A 23269-nucleotide genomic window follows, 5' to 3' on the forward strand; every position below is an offset into this window, starting at 1 on the left:
TAAAATTGAAATGGTGATTAAAAACTTCCAACAGGCAAATGTCTATGACTAGATAGCTACACATGCAAATTATATCAAGCATTAAGAGTTAATACCTATTCTTCTGAAACTCTCAAAAAATTTCAGAGAAAGAAACACTTCCAAACTCATTCTATGAGACCACTATCACCCTGATGCCAAAACCAGACAAAGATATCACAAAAAAAGAAAGCTACAGGCCAATACCCCTGATGAAAATATAATCCAGCAATAACTCTTGGCATATATCCAGAGAAAACCATAATTCAGCAAGATACATGCACCTCAGTGTTCACTGCAGCACTATTTACAATAGCCAGACATGGAAGCAACCTAAATATCATCAACAGAGGAATGGATAAAGAAGATATGATACATATATACAATGGAATATTACTTAGCCAATGAAAAGAATGAAATAATGCCACTTACAGCAACATGGGTGAACCTAGAGGTTATTATACTAAGTAAAAGTAAATCAGAAAAATACAAATATCATATGATATCACTTATATGTGGAATCTCAAAAAATGATACAAATGAACTTGTTTACAAAAGAGAAACAGACTCACGGACTTTGAAAACAAACTTGTGGTTACAAAAGCGGAAAAGGGTGGGGGAGGGATAATTTAAGAGTTCGGGATTGACATACACATACTACTGTATCAGTTCAGTTCAGTTCAGTTCAGTTCAGTTCAGTCGCTCAGTCATGTCTGACTCTTTGTGACCCCATAAATCGCAGTACTCCAGGCCTCCCTGTCCATCACCATCTCCCGGAGTTCAATCAGACTCACGTCCATCAAGTCCGTGATGCCATCCAGCCATGTCATCCTTGGTCGTCCCCTTCTCCTCCTGCCCTCAATCCCTCCCAGCATCAAAGTCTCTTCCAATGAGTCAACTCTTCACATGAGGTGGCCAAAGACTGGAGTTTCAGCTTTAGCATCATTCCTTCCAAAGAAATCCCAGGGTTGATCTCCTTCAGAATGGACTGGTTGGATCTCCTTGCAGTCCAAGGGACTCTCAAGAGTCTTCTCCAACACCACACTTCAAAAGCATCAATTCCTCGGCACTCAGCCTTCTTCACAGTCCAACTCTCACATCCATATATGACCACTGGAAAAACCATAGCCTTGACTAGATGGACCTTAGTCAGCAAAGTAATGTCTCTGCTTTTGAATACACTATCTAGGTTGGTCATAACTTTTCTTCCAAGGAGTAAGCGTCTTTTAATTTCATGGCTGCAGTCACCATCTGCAGTGATTTTGGAGCCCTCCAAAATAAAGTCTGACACTGTTTCCACTGTTTTCCCATCTATTTCCCATGAAGTGATGGGACCAGATGCCATGATCTTTGTTTTCTGAATGTTGAGCTTTAAGCCAACTTTTTCACTCTCCTCTTTCACTTTCATCAAGAGGATCTTCAGTTCCTCTTCACTTTCTGCCATAATGGTGGTGTCATCTGCATATCTGAAGTTATTGATATTTCTCCCAGCAATCTTGACTCCAGCTTGTGTTTCTTCCAGTCCAGCGTTTCTCATGATGTTCTCTGCTTATAAGTTAGATAAGCAGGGTGACAATATACAGCCTTGACGTACTCCTTTTCCAATTTGGAACCAGTCTGTTTTTCCATGTCCAGTTCTAACTGTTGCTTCCTGACCTGCATACAGATTTCTCAAGAGGCAGGTCAGGTGGTCTGGTATTCCCATCTCTTTCAGAAGTTTCCACAGTTTATTGTGATCCACACAGTCAAAGGCTTTGGCATAGTCAATAAAGCAGAAATAGATGTTTTTCTGGAACTCTCTTGCTTTTTCCATGATCCAGCAGATGTTGGCAATTTAATCTCTGGTTCCTCTGCCTTTTCTAAAACCAGCTTGAACATCAGGGAGTTCACGGTTCACATATTGCTGAAGCCTGGCTTGGAGAATTTTGAGCATTACTTTACTAGCATGAGATGAGTGCAATTGTGCGGTAGTTTGAGCATTCTTTGGCATTGCCTTTCTTTGGGATTGGAATGAAAACTGACCTTTTCCAGTCCTGTGGCCACTGCTGAGTTTTCCAAATTTGCTGGCATATTGAGTGCAGCACTTTCACAGCATCATCTTTCAGGATTTGAAACAGCTCAACTGGAATTCCATCACCTCCACTAGTTTTGTTCGTAGTGATGCTTTCTAAGGCCCACTTGACTTCACATTCCAAGATGTCTGGCTCTAGATGAGTGATAACATCATCATGATTATCTGGGTCATGAAGATCTTTTTTGTACAGTTCTTCTGTGTATTCTTGCCACCTCTTCTTAATATCTTCTGCTTCCGTTAGGTCCATACCATTTCTGTCCTTTATCGAGACCATCTTTGCATGAAATGTTCCCTTGGTATCTCTAATTTTCTTGAAGAGATCTCTAGTCTTTCCCATTCTGTTGTTTTCATCTATTTCTTTGCATTGATCGCTGAAGAAGGCTTTCTTATCTCTTCTTGCTATTCTTTGGAACTCTGCATTCAGATACTTATATCTTTCCTTTTCTCCTTTGCTTTTCACCTCTCTTCTTTTCACAGCTATTTGTAAGGCCGCCCCAGACAGCCATTTTGCTTTTTTGCATTTGTTTTTCTTGTGGATGGTCTTGATCCTTGTCTCCTGTACAATGTCATGAACCTCATTCCATAGTTCATCAGGCACTCTATCTATCAGATCTAGGCCCTTAAATCTATTTCTCACTTCCACTGTATATAATCAACAAAGACCGACTCTATAGCACAGAGAACTCTACTCAGTATTATATAATGACCTATATAGGAAAAGAAACTGAAAAAGAAACAATTTATGTATATGTATAACTGAATCACTTTGCTGTACACCTGGAACTAACACAATAGGTCAAATCAACTATATTCCAATATAAAATAAAAATTAAATTATCAATTAAAATGAAAAGATACATGCATGCTATACCCATGAACAGAGGAGCCTGGTGGGTCACAGTCCATGGAGTTGCAAAAGAGTCATACAAGATTTAATGACCAAATACAAAACAACAACAACAAAATACAATACTCATAGCAGCACTGTTTACAATAGCCAAGACATGAAAATGACCTGAATGTCCTAGGAAGATGTGAGATATATAATACTCAGTCATAAGAAATGAAATAAGGTCTTTTGCAGGAACATGGGTGGACCTAGAGATTATCATACTAAGCAAAGTAAGTCAAAAAGAGAAAGACAAATACCATACAATATTACCTATTTGTGAAATATAAAATATGATACACATAAATGTATCTACAGAACAGAAGCAAACTCACAGACACAGAGAACAGACTTGTGGTTGTCGAGGGGGAAAGGGGTGGGAAGGGAAGGATTGGGAGTTTGGGATTAGCAGATGCAAACTAGAGTATATAGGATGGATAAACAATAAGATCCTACTGTATAGCACAGGGAACTATACTCAATATCCTGTGATAAATGACAATGGAAAAGAATATGAAAAAGAACATATGTCTGTGTGTGTATGTGTGTGTATATATAACTGAATCACTTTGCTGTACAGCAGAAATTAATGCAACATTGTAAATGAATTATGTTGTTGTTCAGTTACCCAGCTGTGTTCGACTCTTTGCAGCCCCACGGACTGCAGCACACCAGACCTCCCTGTCCCTCACCATCTCCCGAAGATTGCCCAAGTTCATGTCTGTTGCATCAGTGATGCCATCCAACCATCTCATCCTCTGACACCCTCCTCTCCTTCTGCCCTCAATCTTTCCCATCACCAGGGACTTTTCCAATGAGTTGGCTGTTCGCATCAGGTGATCAAAATACTGGAGCTTCAGCTTCAGCATCAGTCCTTCCAATGAGTATTCAGGGTTGGTTTCCCTTAAGATTGACTGGTTTGATCTCCTTGCTGTCCATGGGACTCTCATCAGTCTTCTCCAGAACCCCAGTCCAAAGGCATCAATTCTTTGGTGCTCTGCCGTCTTCACGGTCCAGCTCTGACAAACATACTAGACCACTGGGAAGACCATAGCCTTGACTACAGGCCTTTGTCAGCAGAGTAATGTCTCTGTTTTTCAAGACCCTGTCTAGGTTTGTCATAGCTTTCCTGCCAAGTAGCAATCATCTTCTGATTTCATGGCTAGAGGCACCATCCACAGTGATTTCAGGGCCCAAGAAGAGGAAATCGGTCACTACTTCCACGTTTTTCCCCTTCTATTTGTCATGAAGTAATGTGGTCAGATCTTAGTTTTTTTTAATATTTAGTTCTAAGCTGACTCTTTCACTCTCCCCCTTCATCCTTATCAAGAGGCTCTTTAGTCCTTCTTCACTTTCTGCCATTAAAGGGGTATCATCCACATAGCTGAGGTTGTTGATATTTCTCCTGCCTATCTTGATTCCAGCTCAGCATTTCTCATTCAGCCTGGCATTTCTCATGATGTGCTCAGTATATAGGTTAAATAAGCAGGGTGACAATAGATAGCCCTGTCATATCATACTTCAATAAAATATTAAAAATATTGTGGGGGACAAATTCATTCCATAACAGCTTACTACTTAGTAGCTAATCAGCTTGGGGGAAATTCACTTAAGGAGCCTTTATTTCCTTTTCTTATTTCTATCTTGAAGGTTATCCATCATTGTCCAGCATAGGACCTATACACAAAGGGCAAAAATGCCCTTCCCTCCTTCCTACAGTGACTTATTAGGGTTTCTGAGGACCATCTATTCTTTCCCAGTATTCTGTGTGAAATGTGAATGATAAAGGCTTTATAAAGGTTTATAAAACCCTCCTGAGAACCAAAAGAGGAAGGGGTAGATTAGAAATTTAGTGAAAGGAGATTTAACAGAATTAAGGGTTACTTGAATAGACAACCCTTCAGGAAATAAGTGGAGCTTCAACCTGTGTTACCCTAATCAAGACCCAGATTCTATAGAGAGCTTGTTTGATAGCTTCAGTCTTGTGCCCACCCCTTGTCCAAAGGGTGATGCAAGCAGCTTGACTGGAAGTCTCAGTAAGATTGTATCTAATGGGAGATTTTCCTGAAGCCCATCGTGGTATTGCTACCAAAAGAAAAAGATCATTTGTGCTCATGCTTGGTCATGTCCAACTCTTTGCATCCCCATGGACTGTAGCCCACCAGGCTCCTCTGCCCATGGAATTTTTCAGGCAAGAATAATGGAGTGGATTGCCATTTCCTACTCCAGGGGATCTTCCTAACCAAAAAATTGAACCCATGTCTCTTGTGTCTCCTGAACTGGAAGACAGATTCTTTACCACTATGCCACCTGGTAAGTCAGAGAAAAGGATACCCGACAGAAAAGAACATACATCTGTGTATTTAAATTTACTTAGTTATGCTTAGGTTTTATTTGTCACATACATAGACATTTGGTATCTCCCATCAGAAAGCATAACCCTTGGTGGGAGGGGGGTTCATGTTTGGGAACACATGTAAAAATTAAAGATTTTAAAATTAAAAAAAAAAAAAACAAAACAAAACAAAACAAAACAAAACAAAAAAAGAAAGCATAACCCTTAAAGCCTGTCTTTGTCTGCACTTGTACAAATGTGTATGTTGCTTCTTTTGAGACTCCACAGTTTTACAGTTGCTCAGCACAATGTCCCTCAGAAAATACCTGCACTTCCATAATGTAAAACTGGGCTCATTTTGAAATAAGAATTCTAAATTGTAGTCACACACAACTATTGCCACAATCATGCTCCTTAATAAACCATCCAAAACTGAGTGGCTTAAAAGCATAAGCATTGATTTAACTCACAAGTCTCCAGTTAACTGGTCAATTCTTCTGTGCTCAGCTGACCTTGGCGTGGCTCACTCATTCATCAGCAGTCAACTGGCAGGTCACCTGGGAACTGGTTGCTTTAGCATGGCCTCAGCATAGATGTCAAGGCTATGGTTTTTCCAGTAGTCATATATGGATGTGAGAGTTGGACTATAAAGAAAGCTGAGCACAGAAGAATTGATGCTTTTGAACTGTGGTGTTGGAGAAGACTCTTGAGAGTCCCTTAGACTGCAAGGAGATCCAACCAGTCCATCCTAAAGGAAATCAGTCCTGAATATTCATTGGAAGGACTGATGTTAAAGCTGAAACTCCAATACTTTGGCCACCTGATGCAAAGAGATGACTCATTTGAAAAGACCCTGATGCTGGGAAAGATTGAAGGTGAGAAGAGAAGGAGATGACAGAGGATGAGATGATTGGATGGCATCACCAGCTTAATGGACATAAGTTTGAGTAAACTCCAGGAGTTGGTGATGGACAGGGAGGCCTGGCATGCTGCAGTCCATGGGGTAAAGAATCGGACACGACTAAGCAACTGAACTGAACTGAACAGCTTAGATGACCTGTCTCTGCTCCTTGTGATTCTTTATCATCTGGGAGGCTACTCTGGGTTTGTTCTCACAATGAATGAAGAATGCTAACAGAGAGTGCATATGTATATGGCCTTCAAAAGACCTAGCCTCAGAACTGGTGCACCATCATTTCCATCATGTTCTATTGGCCAAAAGAAGTCACAAAGTCAGTCAGATTCAGGAAGGAGGAAGAGCGAGGAGGACCAGGCTAACTGCAAAGCACCCTGCAAAGAATGGGAGTCCACAGAGGGGTGGAAGATTGGGACCTTTACAACTGACATACCACATCATCTTAAGAGCTTAAACATTTTATGTTCTATCAACTGGAGGGACTACACCATATTGCCAAGGAAATCTTTATCTCTGTGGTAACCATTATCCTAGTTACTAGGTATAGAGTAACCTGTAATATTTGTAATTATACAAGTTTTTATTTAGAACTTCTGAGCCTTCTCTGTCATTCATTTAAGATGCCCTATCTTTCTATTAACAGATCAATCTAGCCTTTTATATGCCCTTGTCCAATTTCTTTCTGAATCCATTACTGTTACAAAGCTCATTCAATTTCAATTTAGCTAAAGATCCAAAGGGTGAAAATAACATTAACATTGTATAATTAAAGGAGCTACCATATGTTTTTCAAGAATATTCTCATTAACATAGTCTATCTTATGTTTACAAGTTAAATTCATATTCTATATTTGAAAGCTATGTTAAGCTATGTTAGCCTACATGATAGAAGACTCTATATTTCTTATTTATCTAATACCACTAAATTATATGGGGCTTCCCTGATAGTTCAGTTGGTAAAGAATCCATCTGCAATGCAGGTGATCCCAGTTCGATTCCTGGGTTGGGAGGATCCCCTGGAGAAGGGAAAGGCTACCCACTCCAGTATTTGCTTTCCTTGTGCCTCAGCTGGTAAAGAATCCACCCACAATGTGGGAGACCTGGGTTCAATCTCTGGCTTGGGAAGATCCTCTGGAGAAGGGAACAGCTACCCACTCCAGTATTCTGGCCTGGAGAATTCCATGGACTATATGTATAGTCCATGAGGTCGCAAAGAGATGGACACAACTGAGTGACTTTCACAACCTTCAGAAGCTAAATTATAGTTAGTGCTATCTTGTACTTTTAAAGCTACATGAACTGCAAGAGAAGCATGGAGTTTTAGAACACCCACTCATACACACACACACACACACACACACAGAACCACAATGAATTAGAATAAGCCTGGAAGTAGGTATCAGAAGACTTGGTTTCTCCCTGGAGCTCTGCTAACTTTCTATATGACTTTGGGCAAGTCACAAAAACCTCTTAGGCTTATTTTCTTCATTTTATATTGAGAAGTTGGACTTTGGAAGTTGTATGAATCAAATCCACTCACTTGGGCAATATATCTTTATATCATTAAGTTTGAATTCATGGGCCTTTCATTCTGTAACCTTTACAGATCACTTATATACAAATCAGATTTAATTTTATCAATTTTAAATTACTTTACCTTGTTATTTATCAGCAAGACAATTCAATCAACTGAATGAAATTTAAGAAAAAGTACCACTCCTATCTCCCTATTCCTGTTACAAGAATGATATATTATGTATATTTATAGCCAGTACAGCAAGAGCTCAAACGAATCAGAACAGACAACAGTTGTGAATGTCCAGCATAGCTGGATTGGCTCAGACTGCCTAGATACCTAGATACCTGCACTGACTCCTTCCTCAAGTGACTCATTGGCTCTCTGGTAAATAAATGTAGACACACACTTACATACCCACACATAAACAGATAAATGGATAGGAAACACATGTGTTTCTCATTTTCCTCTTTTTAAGTAAAATATGAAAACATACTAATACAGTTCCAATAGTCCAATTTATTGTGGATGTCTTTTGTATCAATATTCACAGACCCCATTTAATTCATATATTTTAGTATTTGAAGAGTATTTCAGAGTTTATCTAACCATCTCCTGATGATAACAATTAGGGCATCTTCAATTAATATTTTTACAGTTGTGAAAAGTAAGGCAACAGAATTGGAAATTAAGAATTATAAACTATTGTTTAAAAGAACAGCATTTCAGAAAGTAAAGACAGCACCTGCCCAAAGGAGGCAACAATACTGCATTGTTGTTGTGCATGACAACCTAAAACTCTCCTCAAGAAATGCCTAATGATTAGCAGGTGAGACGAGGCCTCATGTCAAGTAGAGACCATGGCATTCACAGAAGAGGAGAAAGATCACCTTATAGTTATAAACACACTTAAAATGTCTCATTGAAAAGAATTTGGAAAACATACTTTTGAAAGAGATCCTACTGTTTATTTAGTAAAAGATTAAGTGTCTATCTTTTTGGAAAGATTTGTTTTCCTAACTAGTAAAATGAGACACTACTTGATTGCAGAGAGCCATGCCTTCCTCATTCTCAAAGTTAACGGTACCAACACATTTGTATCCTTGTGCACTTATGCAGAATTGATTCTTAGGGAGTCTGGAGCTAGTTGCTCAGTGACTGTCCCAAGTGCAGCATTGGCTGGGTTGGGGCAAGGCAAATGAAATTAATCTCTGGCACACTCACCACCCTCATCATTCTCACCAGTTCTCAGAGTGGTCCTCCTTATCTCCATGCCTCCTGCTCAGGGCTTTTGTGCTGCCCCTTCATCATGCAGAACCCCCAGTTTAGGGATCTGAGCAGAGCTTCCCTTTCCAAGGCAACACCTCACACTCTGGAGAAAAAGGCATAACTTTGGGAGAAGCAAGTCTAGGGTAGGGCCTGGGAAGGTGGAACACATTGATCTATTACCTCTCTGACTGCCTTCTTAATTAGTCTCTCTGAATCTTGCCCCTACATTCCATCCTCATGGATGGAATGGTCTTCAAATCTCTCCAATGGTCTTCTTATCATAGTCTTAACTATCATGGTAACAAATTACCTTCACAGTTATAGAAAAAGTGCCACTTTGGGGAAATATGCTTAGGAGTAATTATTGCTATCATGCTTTTGCTCAGAATCTAAATCCTTTCACCACCTCTATCTTCAAAATCCTGCTTCTTCTGGATTTTGCTCCCTCTCCTCCATCCACTGGTATATAATCAACTGATTCCCATAAAGAAGTTAATCACTGGCAATCATTCATTTTCTTGTCTTTCCCTTCAGATATTCCCTGTTTTCCTGATCATAAGACTCACCTGATTTCTTAAACATATGGTACCCCAGTTTCCTCCCCTGGAGAGTCTGAGTCAGCAGCTTCTGGGTGGGACACAGGAATCTGTGATATTAACAAAGAGCCCCATGTGACCATTTTTAAATTTTTAATTGGAGGATGATTACTTTACAATGTTTTGTGACTTTCTGCCATACAACAAACCGAATCAGTAGTAACTATATAGATATCCTCTCCCTCTTGAATCTCCCTCCTGCTCACCCCATCCCTTTAGGTCATCACAGAGTGCCAGGCTGGGCTCCCTGTGTCATATAGCAATTTCCCACTAACTATTTTACACATGGTAGTGTATATATGTCAATACTACTTTCACAAATAGTCCCACTCTCTCCTTCCCTTGCTGTGTCTTCAAGTCCATTCTGTACATTTGTGTCTCCCTTCCCTCCCTGAAGATAGGTTCATCAGTACCAGCTGTGACTGTTTGGATCAAGGGAGTTAGGGAAACCACTACTCTGACGAACAGTATTTCAGACACCTGTAACAGGGAATGAAGATTAGTCCTCGAGAAACATCGTTAACACATAAAGACATAAAGAGCAACACGGAAATAAATAACTGTAAATGCTACCGCACTAACTTGTACAGAATTTGAGCATTATCACCTGTTATGGAATATGGTCTGCAGACATCAAGGTGTCTCAGTCTGGTCCTGGCCCTGACACCCAGTTGTTAAAGCTTGAGCAAGTTGTTTTCCTCAGATTCCCCACCTATAAACTCCCAGTTCCTACATAGTATGACATTCTTATTTAGATCACTATTCCTTTTGACCCAGAATTTCTACTTCTAGTAATCTATCCTGGGAGTTAACCAGGGAAATATACAAGTCCAGCAGATTGGTTATAATAGTGAAAACATTGGAAGCTGTATTAATGTCCATCATTAGAGAACAGCTAAACATTGATTTATCTAGACATTGAGTACTATGCAACATTAAAAATGGTAATGGAGATCTTTATGTTTGATATGGAAAATGTCCATGACATATAAAGTAGTAAAAGCAGGTTACAAACATAACTTATACTTCAATCCCAGGTTGTTATTTTTTTCTTTTTTAAGTGCGATGTTTGTAGAAAAAGACCATAGAGTTACACACCTAAGTACTAGCAGTGGATGATTTTTTCCTTTCTCTATATCCTTCTTTAATTGTCTGTATTTTTTGAACTAAACTTGAAATCTATACTTGGGGGAAAATAATGTTTCATCCTTTTTAAAAAGGTACTTCTTCATGCACATTGCCAGGGTGACATCCATAATAGCCAGGAGACCAGGAGTAACTTAAAGGAAAGGTTTGTTACTTAAAGACAGTGTAAACAAGAGATGATCTTTCCTCCAAAAAAATCCCACCCCACTCTTTCACTCTACATTTGAGTTTTAAAGAGTTTGTCCAAAAGATCCTATTTTTCCTAGTGTTATGGGAAAATGTACCAATTCATTCACCCGAGCCAATTTTAAGGAACTAAATTCGCTGCAGAGCAGCCGGTGGAAAACCAAGGCAAGTGTCAGGAAGGGCAAAACTCTGCTTATTTTAGGCCTTCTGGAAAGGCTCTTCCCAAATCCCTGCCTCTCAGCTGGGAGGGCTAGAGAAGATTCAGGTGACTCCAATGGGGAGAGGGCGGGGACCAGCCTGCTTCCTGCTATAAAAGCCAGAGCAGCACGCTCCTCTGCCTGGTTGATTTGGTGGTATCTTCGGTCATGGCATGCAGGCAGAGAGGAGACAGTGGGAGACCCTCAAGCTGGTTCCGTGCAGACTGGAGGTAATTCTGGGGGCAGAAGGAAGGGGACATAATGCCTTGTCTGCTGAAGTTCACTCCTCTTTAATCTTCTCCCTCATGTCCTCCTGCTCCTACAGGTCATTTTTTCTATGCTTCACCCTTTTGGCTTCGGTGAACTCAACAGATGTTAATCAGTTGGTGGATCCTGCCTTCCCAGGTAGGCCTCTTGGGCGAGGGAAGTGCCCTTAAGCATCTCTGAAATGGATTGCAACTAGGGTGCCTAGATGGCCAGAAAACACAAAAGTGAGTTAAACGATCTCCAGTCATTCTTTTGCCTATCTTGATCAAGGCACTTCAGTTTTCCCATAGCTTACCTATAGCTTGCTCTGCAGCTAAATGCAAGAGCTTGGAAAAACACCTGTACTACCTTCTACTTCCTCACTGCCTCCAGCTTTACAACACCCGAAGAATAGCAAACCACATACCAAGCCCTCATCTTTGGGAGCAGTCATCTTCAAACACATACTCATGCTTAAGGAAAGCATCAACAATAACAGGCAAAATCACTTGTAACGAGGAGTTTCTCAAGATTTTCACCTGAGCCAGAGGATGCACAGTGTCAAGCTATCAGCAGATTATTCAGTCTTCAAAAACTGTTCTTGGAGTTACCTAGGGAATCTTTTATCGAATTGAAAGATCTTTAGACAAAACTTTTCCCCAAGTCTTCACAGACCTACCATCTCTATTTCCATCAGGGTTCCAGGCTGGTTCCCACATGCATACTTGTTAACCCGAATCCAGGTTTATCCTGGATAGAAAGTCCTAGGCATTTAATTGATATCTTCATCACAGTCCTTGGTATCTTATATTGTAGCTCTGTATTCCTATCAACTTGTAAGCTCCCCAGGATGGGGATTAAGCTTTGCCTCTCCCAACTGGCATCCTCCCCGATGCCTGTTAGGAAAGTTTCCTCAATACATCTGTAGGAATCATGCCTCCTGTGTTCAAAGATGCCCCACGTGCTTTCTTTGCTCTTCAGGTACTGTCACTTGCTATGAAAATAGAATGGTAGTGGAGTTTAAAAGAACTCTTGGCAACAAGATTCAGCATGCATCTGTGGTGGGTAAGTAATGTGTATTGTCTCATTTAAGTCTCACTTAGTAGGAAGCCCTTGGCTCAAAGTCATCACCATTTTCCAGTGAGCAGAGTACACAAACTCTGGAGCAGTTGGTGCTCAAATACCATGATGTCACAGGGTCCTTGAACTGCATGGTGACTCCTAAGAGTGGAAGACCTTGTCTGTCTTTGGAAATCTGTCTTATCTCAGGAATTCCCTAAGAAAAGTCTATCTTCAAATCACAGCATCTCTCAGAGCTTGGGTTATATCCCAGTTGGGAAAACAAAAAGTAGGAAGTGACTGAAGTACCTTAGAAATAGATTTGCAGTCTTGGTTATGTAGCTTTGGTTGACTCTGTCAGTGAAATATAAGATATAAATACATCTTGGCTATCTTCTTTCTAAAGCTGCTCTTGTTTCTGTAGATTCCCTTGGTCTTAAAATGCTGAACTGCACTTATGTTCTGGACCCTGAAGAGCTCACCCTGAAGGCCCCATATGAAAACTGTACCAAAAGAGTGGTAAGTAATTGAGGAGTAACTTGGAAAATAGTAACCTAGGAGTTAAAGCTTTGGAGTAGAGCAGTGGTTCTCAATCCGGGTGATCTTTCTCTTTGGTCATCCCAGAGAACATCCTGCAATGTTTGGAGACACTTACCACAGCTGGTAGGGGAGGAGGGAAAGGGCAGCAACTGGCCACCTGGTGGGTACAAGCCAAGAATATTGCCAAATAACCTCCATTGCATACAGGAACTCTCAATAAAGATATATTAGACTCCAAACTCCAATGCTGAGCTTACAAAACCCTTGAATTGAGGCTTTGGGCTTTATTTCTGTCTCTGCCACTATCTATATATGATTTGGAATAAGTTAGCTAACCTTTCCAAGCCTCTACTTGCCTACTGGAAAATGGATTATGATATCTTTCCATAACGTATCTAAAGACGAATGACACAATGAAGGACTAGGCATAGTATGTAGACACAGAAAATGATCAAACATGAGCTATTTTGATCTACACCCCTCAAGGAAAGGGGGATGCTATTTTGGTGCTGGCAAATGGAGTGCTGGTACCTCTATGCTGGAAGGTGAGCAACAGCTGAAAAATAGGATTTTCTACTGTCAACCAATAGTGCTACCCAATCACGGTTATTAGGAGCAGTAAAAGAAGCCTAAGTCCTTTTCAGGCTTTATGTGCAAACAATCACTTGGGGAACTTGTAAAGTACAGAATTTACTTAGTTGACTTAATAGGTCTAGGGTACATCCTACAAGCCTTAACAGTCTACTTGATCTGATTCTACTGAAGATCTCCTGTAATTAAAACTTTCCCTTCTAAAACTGACTTTCCCAACTTTAGGGCGCTTAGTGTTGTATTCCTTTAGAACAAGGTCTGCAGAATATGAGCTGTGTATGGCCACAGCCAGTCCATGATCTATGTGTGATGGTCATTAAACTAAAGAATGGCTTTAGTTTTTAAGTGTTTTAAAAATGTTAAAAGCATATGTGGCCTAAAAAGTCTAAACATTTTCTAACACTTTACAGAAAATTGTTAGTTGACCACTGCTTTAGGCAGAGTTCCCTGAGTCAGGGGAAATGGCAAAGATGGCTCTGTCCAGCACCCAGCACAATGGCTGCTAATGTAGGTGCTCAATAAGTATTTCTATCTCTTGATAGAGACAGCAAACCCAATAGGACCCCGATACTCAGACATAGGGTAAATGTAAAGGGAAAACAAACTGGACTGAGCCCTGAAACTCAAGGAACTATTCTCTGCCAATGAATGAGTCCTAGGGTATCTAAAGAGGCTAAAGAATCTCCTGGTATAGGAATGAGGGACTTTTCTAGAACTGTGCTACTGATGACTTCTAAGGGGTTTGCTAATCAGCTGAGTCGGATGGTATTTTGGAATCTCCTTTCTCATTGAAGTTCTAGCACTCTTTCCTTACTATGCCATTTTCATACAGCTTGGCCAACACCAGATGACCATCACATTCATGAATGACAATGCTGCCCATAGACAAGGGACTGTCTTGTATCACGTCAGCTGTCCGGTTATGCAAGCAGAAAGACATGAACAGCATTCGGGATCCACAATCTGCTCAAAGGATTTCATGTCTGTGAGTGAAGCAGGCCGACTGCTTCTCATCCAGCTACCAAAGGGGGAATGTGATCTAGAGAGAGCTGGACTTCAGAACAAGATCAGGATTGCAATCCTGTATTTCACTACTGACTTGCTATGTGGCTTTGGGTTGATTTCTTAACCTCAATGAGACCTTTTTTAAATCTGAAGTGGCAAACAATAACACCACATAGGGTGACTTTAAAAACTAAGAAGGTAGATATAAGCACTCAGTGCCTCATTTTTTAGCAATAAAAAGGATTCAGTTGGTAGCTTGACAAACTGGATATTTATGTACAAGGCCCTATACCAGATGCTAGGAAATCATAAATGAGAAAAACAGCCCAGTCACATACTCATGGACTTTATAGTCTCAAGTGGCTAATAGCAACAGTGGACAAAAATACTCGCTTTATTATAACAGTGATGGAACTGCATGGCTTGACAGGACTTAGTGTCTCAACGTACAACTGGAAGGGAGCTTTAGATCTTCCAATTACATTGAGGTCTCGAAAGCTCAATAGGGAAATGATGTCTAAGGGCACTTTTAGGATTCTTGACTGGTCCTGTGTTTCTACTATATCCCACACCAGCCTTCACACTGTAAGAACCAGACAGCAGTTGCTCTGGGTGTTTTCCATGTACCATCAGATAGCATGACTTCAGAGATCTCCAAACAAAAGCTTCACATCATCCTTTTTTTTTTCTTCCAGTTTACCTTTCACTTTTTTCCTGGCATGGCTGATGACACTGCGGTATGAAAACTATTTTTTTAATTACAAGCCTAAATAAACCTTTAGCTCTATATTAAAGGTGGCATAACTTCAATCCTGGTTAAAATATTAAATAGTCTTGGAGTTAAGGTGAGCACCAGCCCTCTAAATGAAACTTTTGCCTTTAGGGTCCCAAACCTCAGATGGGATGGACCATTACAGTTGGTGATGGTGAAAGAGCCCAAAATCTGACCCTTCAAGAGGCCCTGATGCAAGGATATAATCTCTTGATTGAGAACCAGAAGATGAGCATCCAAGTGTTATTCCATGCCACTGGAGTGACTCACTACTCGGTAGGTGTGAAATCTGTTTGTACCACCATCCAGGCTCAGACCAGTATTTCTAAATGCAAGCATAATCTCAACCATTCCCTCAAATTGAGGTTATAACATTCAACAGCCAAGTACTGTACTAAGTACGAAAGATGGCGAGATACAATGGTGAACAAAATGTTTCTTCAGTTTTTCTTCTCCATAGATCTAAGTTCACCAAATGTGGGGCTACAGTAGTACTAAACTAATGAAGGTGTTCTGTTTTATAATTGCCATGTTTAATGTTTACAGTGAAAGTGAAGTCACTCAGTCATGTCCAACTCTTTGCAACCCCGTGGACTGTAGCCCACCAGGCTCCTCCATCCATGGGATTTTCCAGGCAAGAGTACTAGAGTGGGGTGCCATCTCCTTCTCCAGGGGATCTTCCCGACCCAGGGATCGAACCCAGCTCTCCTGCATTGCAGGCAGAGGCAGGCAGATGCTTTAACTTCTGAGCCACCAGGGAAGCCCAGTAGGTACTGGTATTTGGGGGACCAACAATCAAGATACTACATTAAATCAGTTAATGTGCCAAAAGTACTTAGAACAGGTCTTGGCACCTACATATTCAAACATCAGCCATCTTAACAGTACTGCTATACATTGAGTATAAACAAACTGCTGAATCTTAAACATTCTCTCTGAATGCTGATACCATAAAAGTCATAAAACAAGAGCTCTTACTGCTTAGAAATGATCAGCTACAGGTCATGAGCAGAAATCACCTTGCCAGATGTTATAAAGTAGAAGATTTTAAAACTAGAACTAGTTGTTCACCTGTAGAACAACTATAGGGTGAAATACCTGAACTCTACTTGGGCCAGGATGGTGCCCAATAGTTGAATATGTTTGCCCTGACTATTTCTAGCATTGGTCAAAAATTCAAGTAACTCAGGTAAACCAATGTCTTTGCAAATGCCTCTCTTCAGCAAGGTAACAGCCATCTCTACATGGTGCCTCTGAAGCTCACGCATGTGTCTCCTGGGCAGACGATCATCTTATCATCACGACTCATTTGTGTGTCAGGTAAGGCCTAGGAAAGGGCAAGTCCAGTTGTGGAAGATCTTGTTCTAAGGGCTTAATCAAAGCTGACCATTCTGTCATTCCTTCTAGATCCTGTGACCTGTAATGCCACACACATGACTCTCACCATACCAGAATTTCCTGGGAAGTTAAAATCCGTGAGCTTTGAAAATAAGAATATTGCTGTGAACCAGTTGCACAACAGCGGGATTGTTATGGAAATAGCAAATGGCCTCAGGTTGCATTTCAGCAAAACTCTCCTCAAAACGAAAGTATGTTCCATTGAAACTTAGCCTTTTAGACCATTGTGATTTGGCTGCTGACTTATCCATAAATTCTAATTGCTAGTGTAAAAAAAGATTCAAAAATTTTGGAGGCCTCATTTGAACAGCTTGCATAAGTAATTCTCAAGTAACTGAAATTCACTCCCAAACACCAAGTCTTTTTCAACTTCAATGGAAATTTTCCTTAAGTGTCTTTGTTCACTGAATAGTACAAACTGCTATTAAGCATCTAATGATAAACCTCTCATGGCCTATTAAAAACAGAACAATTTGAACCAAACTAGTGTTCTCTGCTATCCTCAGTGAAGCCAGTATTGACTGATGCAATTGCCAGGGACACAGAATAATCTTATGTTGGTGTATATGTTGCAATAACATTTTATAACTCCTGGATTTGCAAGGTACTCAGCTCTTTGGAGGTTGAATTAACAGATCAAATTCCAATGTCTAGTACAAAGAGCTTGCAGTGCTAGGTACTTGAGGGCATGAACTTAGAGAAATTTCCTGCCTCAGGAAGAATCCGGTCTAGAGAAGTGATGGTATCTCTTGCTCTGGTTTAAAGGAAAACCATATTCAGTCTGGAGTGTGCCTTGCAGATTTCAGTGTACTTCCTTCCTATCTACCTGCTCAACAGGCTGTAGCTGCTAACTGACATTCTTCCATTTCAGTTCTCTGAAAAATGCCTACCCTATCAGTTCTACTTATCTTCACTGAAGCTGACATTTTATACCCAACTAGAGATGGTATCCATGGTGATTTATCCTGAGTGTGTCTGCGAGTCCACAGTTTCTATAGGTAAAGATCATTTTCTTGAATAGTTCCTACATTCTACATTCTCTCTTAACTCTTACATGGGGGAAAGTGTACAGGAGTTCAAATAGTAAGTTCTGTACTGCTTATACTTTAAGGAAATGGAAGACTGGTTAGACCACAAATAGCAGTCTAAGCTGCTATGATAGGAATCTAAGGAAGATAACACTTCCAAAATACACATACAGGAAGGTTTCACAACTGTTTAATGTTTTTAAGTAACCTGGGTATGCTTCATGTTAGAAGTCTGAGCCCACCATCTAAGTTAGATTGCTTTAAATCTGAAACTAGAGGGACTGAATATTTCCCCAAACTCTTAAATTCCTCAAAGAATATGGAAGTTGGTATTTGCCCTTGTTTACTATTGCCTCTGTGCTTCTTTTTATTTGTATCAGGTCAAATCGAATAGAAAAAATTAGTTGTTGCTTCAACTTCCCCTAAAACCAAGACCTGTGAGTCTTGAAAAGGGGGACTTTAGGACACAGGCACTACACTTTAAGCCACATCGGGTTTCATCATGGCTTTCTTACCCCACCTGGTGCCTCTTCCCATGTCTCCTGCTCCTTCTTTCTTTGGATGAAAAATCCTTAGACAGAGCAAGCCTCACTACTGTCTAGGTACCTTGGGGTCTCCCGTTGTAATGCAAGCTGCTTGTCAAGTTATTTTCCCAAATAGACTTAAATTCTGTTGCCTCCTGATGAAAAATCCAAACTTCATTAAATTTCAAACTAGGAATGACAATAGTCACATAGACATTTTTTAAACTCCCTCCATGATATAGTTTCAGGGAAGCCGTGTACTCAAGATGGGTTTATGGACGTCAAGGTCTACCGCCATCAAACAAAACCAGCTCTCAACTTGGACACTATTAAGGTGGGAGACTCCTCCTGCCAGCCAGTCTTTAAAGCTCCATTTCAAGGACTGGTGAAGTTTCATATACCCCTGAATGGATGTGGAACAAGACGTAAGGTTAGTATAAGATTAGTATTGGCACACACCAAGAGATTAAGACTTACATTTGAGATAACTAACCACTTTCTCTAACCTTTAAGTTTGAGAATGACAAAGTCATCTATGAAAATGAAATACATGCTCTCTGGGCGGATCTTCCTCCAAGCACAATTTCCAGAGATAGTGAATTCAGGTGTGACACAATTGCTACTTAACTTTTTTAAGTGCCACAATAAACTTGAGCAGTCTTTTAACCTCAAATTCTCAACACCCCCACCTACCCACTCTTACAGAATGACGGTGAGGTGCTATTATAGCAGCAGTAACATGCTAATAAATACCAACGTCAAAAGCCTTCCTCCTCCAGTAGCCTCAGTGAAGCCAGGTCCACTTGCCTTGACCCTGCAAACCTACCCAGGTGAGACATTATAACCTAAAAAATCTGCTTAAAAACTTCCAGGGGACTCATTCCTAAAATGAACTTTACACCAGACTAGAGTAGTTGCCATGCTTAAGCTTCTGTTGCAACCATCAACTACTTGAGTACCAGAATGGCTTCTCCTCCATTTCAGATAATTCCTACCTGCAACCATATGGGGACAAGGACTACCCTGTGGTGAGATACCTCCGCCAACCAATTTACTTAGAAGTGAGAGTCCTAAATAGGACTGACCCCAACATCAAGTTGGTCTTAGATGATTGCTGGGCAACATCCACCATGGACCCAGCCTCTCTCCCTCAGTGGAATATTATCGTGGATGGGTATGTATTCTCCACATAAGGTAGTCCAGCTAATCAAACTGCCAGTGAAAAAAAAAAAAAAAACAATAAAACGCTCTTGAGCTTGAGAGGAGCACTATATCAAAGGCCCTGATTTTTGTTCTTATTTCTTACCAACCAGTCCTCAGTCTAATACTAATAAGTTGACTCCTATCTTATTACCCTTAAATCTAAAAGTATCCTTCCCAAGGAAATAATGACTTGAATACTCTAACATCTGGAAAGAGAATAGATTTCTAGTTCCTATTTATTGAATAACTTTTTTGCTCATTGAATAACTTTTTTGCTCATTGATAAGTCATGTCTAATTCTTTGTGACCCCCTGTGACCTATCAGGCTCTTCTGCCCATGGGATTTTCCAGGCAAGAATACTGGAGTAGGTTGCCATTTCTTCTTCCAGGGGATCTTCCCAGCTCCATTGCCAGGCAGATTCTTTACCACCAAACCACCTGGGGAAGGTGCATTGAATGCATGTGTGTGTGTGTCACTTAATCATGTCTGGCTATTTGTGATCCCATGAGGTATATAGCCCACCAGGCTTCTCTGTCCATGAAGTTCTCCAGGTAAGAATACTGGAAGGGGCTGCCATTCCCTTCTCCAGGGGATCTCCCCTACTCAGGCATTGAACCCAGGTCTCCCTCATTGCAGACACATTCTTTACCATCTGAGCCACCAGAGAAGCCCACTGAATGACTACCATGTGCCAAAAAACAATGATCTGTACTCCAGATGCATTATCTAAACTCACAAAACTCCATGAGCGACACTAGCCCCCTCACTTTATAAAGAAACCCAAGCTTACTACTTAAATAACTAGCCCAAAGTAATATTTAGTCAGTGATAAGACATAATGGACTTCCCTAGTTACTCAGTTGTAAGGAATTCACCGGCAATGTATGATCCGCAAGAGCCCTGGGTTCGATCCCTGGGTTGGGGAAGATCCCCTGGAAGGAGGGAATGGCAACCCAATCCAGTTCTCCTGCCTGAATTACATAAACAGAGGAGCCTGGTGGGCTATAGTCCTTAGGGTCGCAAAGAGTTGGACACATGAAGCTATAACCCTCTGCTAGCATTTAAAATAAACGGCAGGAGCTCTCTACCCTTTCTTTATCAGCAACATATACTAACTGCCTGGGACATAGTACCCAGATTCATAAGAATTAAGCCATTGTCATCTGAAGAGCTACATAATTCTTGATGAGTATAGCTGGCATACAAATAGGTATTGACACTTAACACAAAGTAGAAGAAAACCTAGCACAAGTAACTTACAACTTCATGGATACTGTTGGATGGTCAAGTCAGAAGTATATGAAATAAACTAAAAGTACAGGCAGAAGGTCTAAAGGAGGGCATGGCAACCCACTTAGTGTTTTTGCGTGGAGACTCCCCATGGACAGAGGAGCCTGGTGGGCTACAGTCCATGGGGTTACAAAGAGTTGGACACGACCGAGCGACTACTGAGTGACTAAGCACAGCACAGGTAGAAGATAGAGCAATAGTCTTGAAGGTGTTACACGTGACTGAATTTAAGCAAACACTGAGTTTGAGTCTGAGGTGAATTCAGCTGATGTTCCACCCTGAAATATACCTTCCAGCTGTGAATACAACTTGGACAACCACCGAACCACCTTCCATCCGGTTGGCTCCTCGGTGGCCTATCCTAATCACTATCAGAGGTTTGATGTGAAGACCTTTGCCTTTGTGTCAGAGGCCCCAGTTTTCTCTCACTTGGTAAGTGATTAACTAGTTACCTGGGACAAGTTGCCTGAGACATCAGCTCCACTCAACTCCTGTCTCCTCTCCAGGTCTACTTCCACTGCAGCGCCTTAATCTGCAATCAACTGTCCTCTAACTTCCCCCTGTGTTCTGCATCTTGCCTTGGGTCATCCAGAAGCAGGCGAGGTACAATTTCAAGTCTTCATTTAATATGAGCTTACTTAAAGCAAGCCTGATCCTTTCGGAGTTTAGGAATGAGTGCTTTGTTTTTCATCTAATCCAAGATCCCAAGAAACCTGGGAGTCTGTGATGGACAGGTTCACAATCATTCCCATGGACAAGTTAGTGTTTGCACCTAAACTATAGCCTGATCTTCTGAGACCCTCCAAAAGTTGTTCTTCTGAGTCTATGTAGACTCTGAACTTTGTCTTCTGATAGTCTCTGATAGTTCATCCTGCTCTTACAGTAAGGTGTATGCTCTCTCCTGTGAAGGGAGGCAAGATTACATAGAGCAGGGAGTCCGTACAGAGCAGGTGTACCCTCAAAACACTTCTCACCACTACTCATTATCCCAGAGGTCAAACTGTCTGTCTGCAGCCACAGGGGCCACTGAGGAAGAGAAGATGATAGCGAGTCTCCCAGGCCCCATCCTCCTGTTGTCAGATGGCTCTTCATTCAGAGGTATGGATTTAAAGCCTTGGGTACTTTTTTAACTGAAACTCTTGGTTTTATGTCAGACTTAAGTGTGCACAGATAATATACGTGTGCGCTCAGTCGTGTTCAACTCTTTGTGGCCATATGGACTGTAGCGTACCAGGCTCCCCTGCCCATGGAATATTTCAGGCAAGAATACTGGAGAGGGGTGCCATTTCCAACTCCAGGGGATCTTCCTGACCTGGGATCAAATGTGCGTCTATTGTGTCTCTTGTGTAAGATGCAGGTGGATATCTTACTATTAATGCCACCAGGGGAGCCCACAGATATCAAATGCTTATGATTAAACAAGAGAATGCACCTCTCCCCAGCAACAGATTCTGTTAAGTCTGTGTACCCTTCCTAGAATCCCTTTCCCACAAGAAGGATCATTTAGTCTACCTACTGTACAGGGACCTTTCATTGTTAATAACTAAGAAAATTCTAGTTTTGTCACTAATGCCACATTAGAATCCTTAAATCTTGGTCCTCAAATATTGGGCCTACTATAGAATTTCAAGCTCTTTAAAAAGACTGACAGGTCAGAAGACATGTGCTTACTATTACAAAACTTTAGTCTTTACTAAATTATGTTAATATATCTTCATCCCAGATAGTCTTAATTTTAGGCCTAGAACTTGAAATTAAACTCACTTAAATCACTAGCTACTAACTGCAAGAAATCATGCACTTGGGACAACTAACCATATATATCAGTGCCAGAATGTTAAACAAGCTGGGAATGAGATCCTTCCAGGTGTCAGCCCATCTGATCTGAGTGAAAGCAAGTAGGAAGTGGGAACAACCGTGGGAGTGGAGTAAGGCGAGAAGGCGGCTGGCTTGAGGGGGAAAGACTACACTCTTTTGCAAGCTCCCAAGTGAGCCCTTTGAAGCTTATTTTCACTTCCTTCTCTGGGTAACTTTAATTGTAAAGCTTCAGCTTCAACTTAAACCAAGTGTAAGTGATCTTAAGACTTGAATATGTCTGTTTCCTTCCCAGATGCTGTGGATTCTAAAGGGCATGGGACTACTGGATATGTTGCTTTTAAAACTGTGGTTGCTGTAGTTGTCTTAGCAGGCGTTGTGGCAACTCTAAGCCTAATCAGCTACCTGCGCAAGAAAAGAATCACAATGCTAAACCACTAATTGGATTTTCAAATAAAATGTGGAAGTAAGCCTCTTGTTTCTTAAATTTAGATGGAGTTTAAGGACTCTTTCTTGCAATCACTTTTCTTTAGAGACTATAGTACCTTTCCACAGTCCTCTTGAAAGGCTTGTTCTGTGTGGATGTGAATAAGGGTATTCCTGACTTAATAGCTTCCTATCACTAGCTTTTTCTGCCCTCTACCCCCAAAACTGG

At 40.9% G+C, this 23269-nt stretch overlaps 1 protein-coding gene across 1 annotated transcript; it reads left to right on the plus strand.

Annotated features, from left to right (window-relative positions):
- Nucleotides 1–11310: 11310 nt before the first annotated feature.
- Nucleotides 11311–23055, plus strand: ZP2 (zona pellucida glycoprotein 2). The gene is given in 18 exon segments (XM_068969167.1): nt 11311–11371; nt 11458–11547; nt 12370–12453; nt 12872–12966; nt 14411–14563; nt 15279–15320; nt 15467–15631; nt 16579–16675; nt 16763–16944; nt 17625–17751; nt 18548–18735; nt 18819–18910; nt 19011–19135; nt 19290–19479; nt 21096–21231; nt 21306–21402; nt 21814–21898; nt 22821–23055. Coding segments are annotated over 18 exon segments (2244 nt in total).
- Nucleotides 23056–23269: the final 214 nt, after the last annotated feature.

Source organism: Capricornis sumatraensis, chromosome 3 (assembly GCF_032405125.1).
Source record: "Capricornis sumatraensis isolate serow.1 chromosome 3, serow.2, whole genome shotgun sequence".
NCBI classification, from domain to species: Eukaryota; Metazoa; Chordata; class Mammalia; order Artiodactyla; family Bovidae; genus Capricornis; species Capricornis sumatraensis.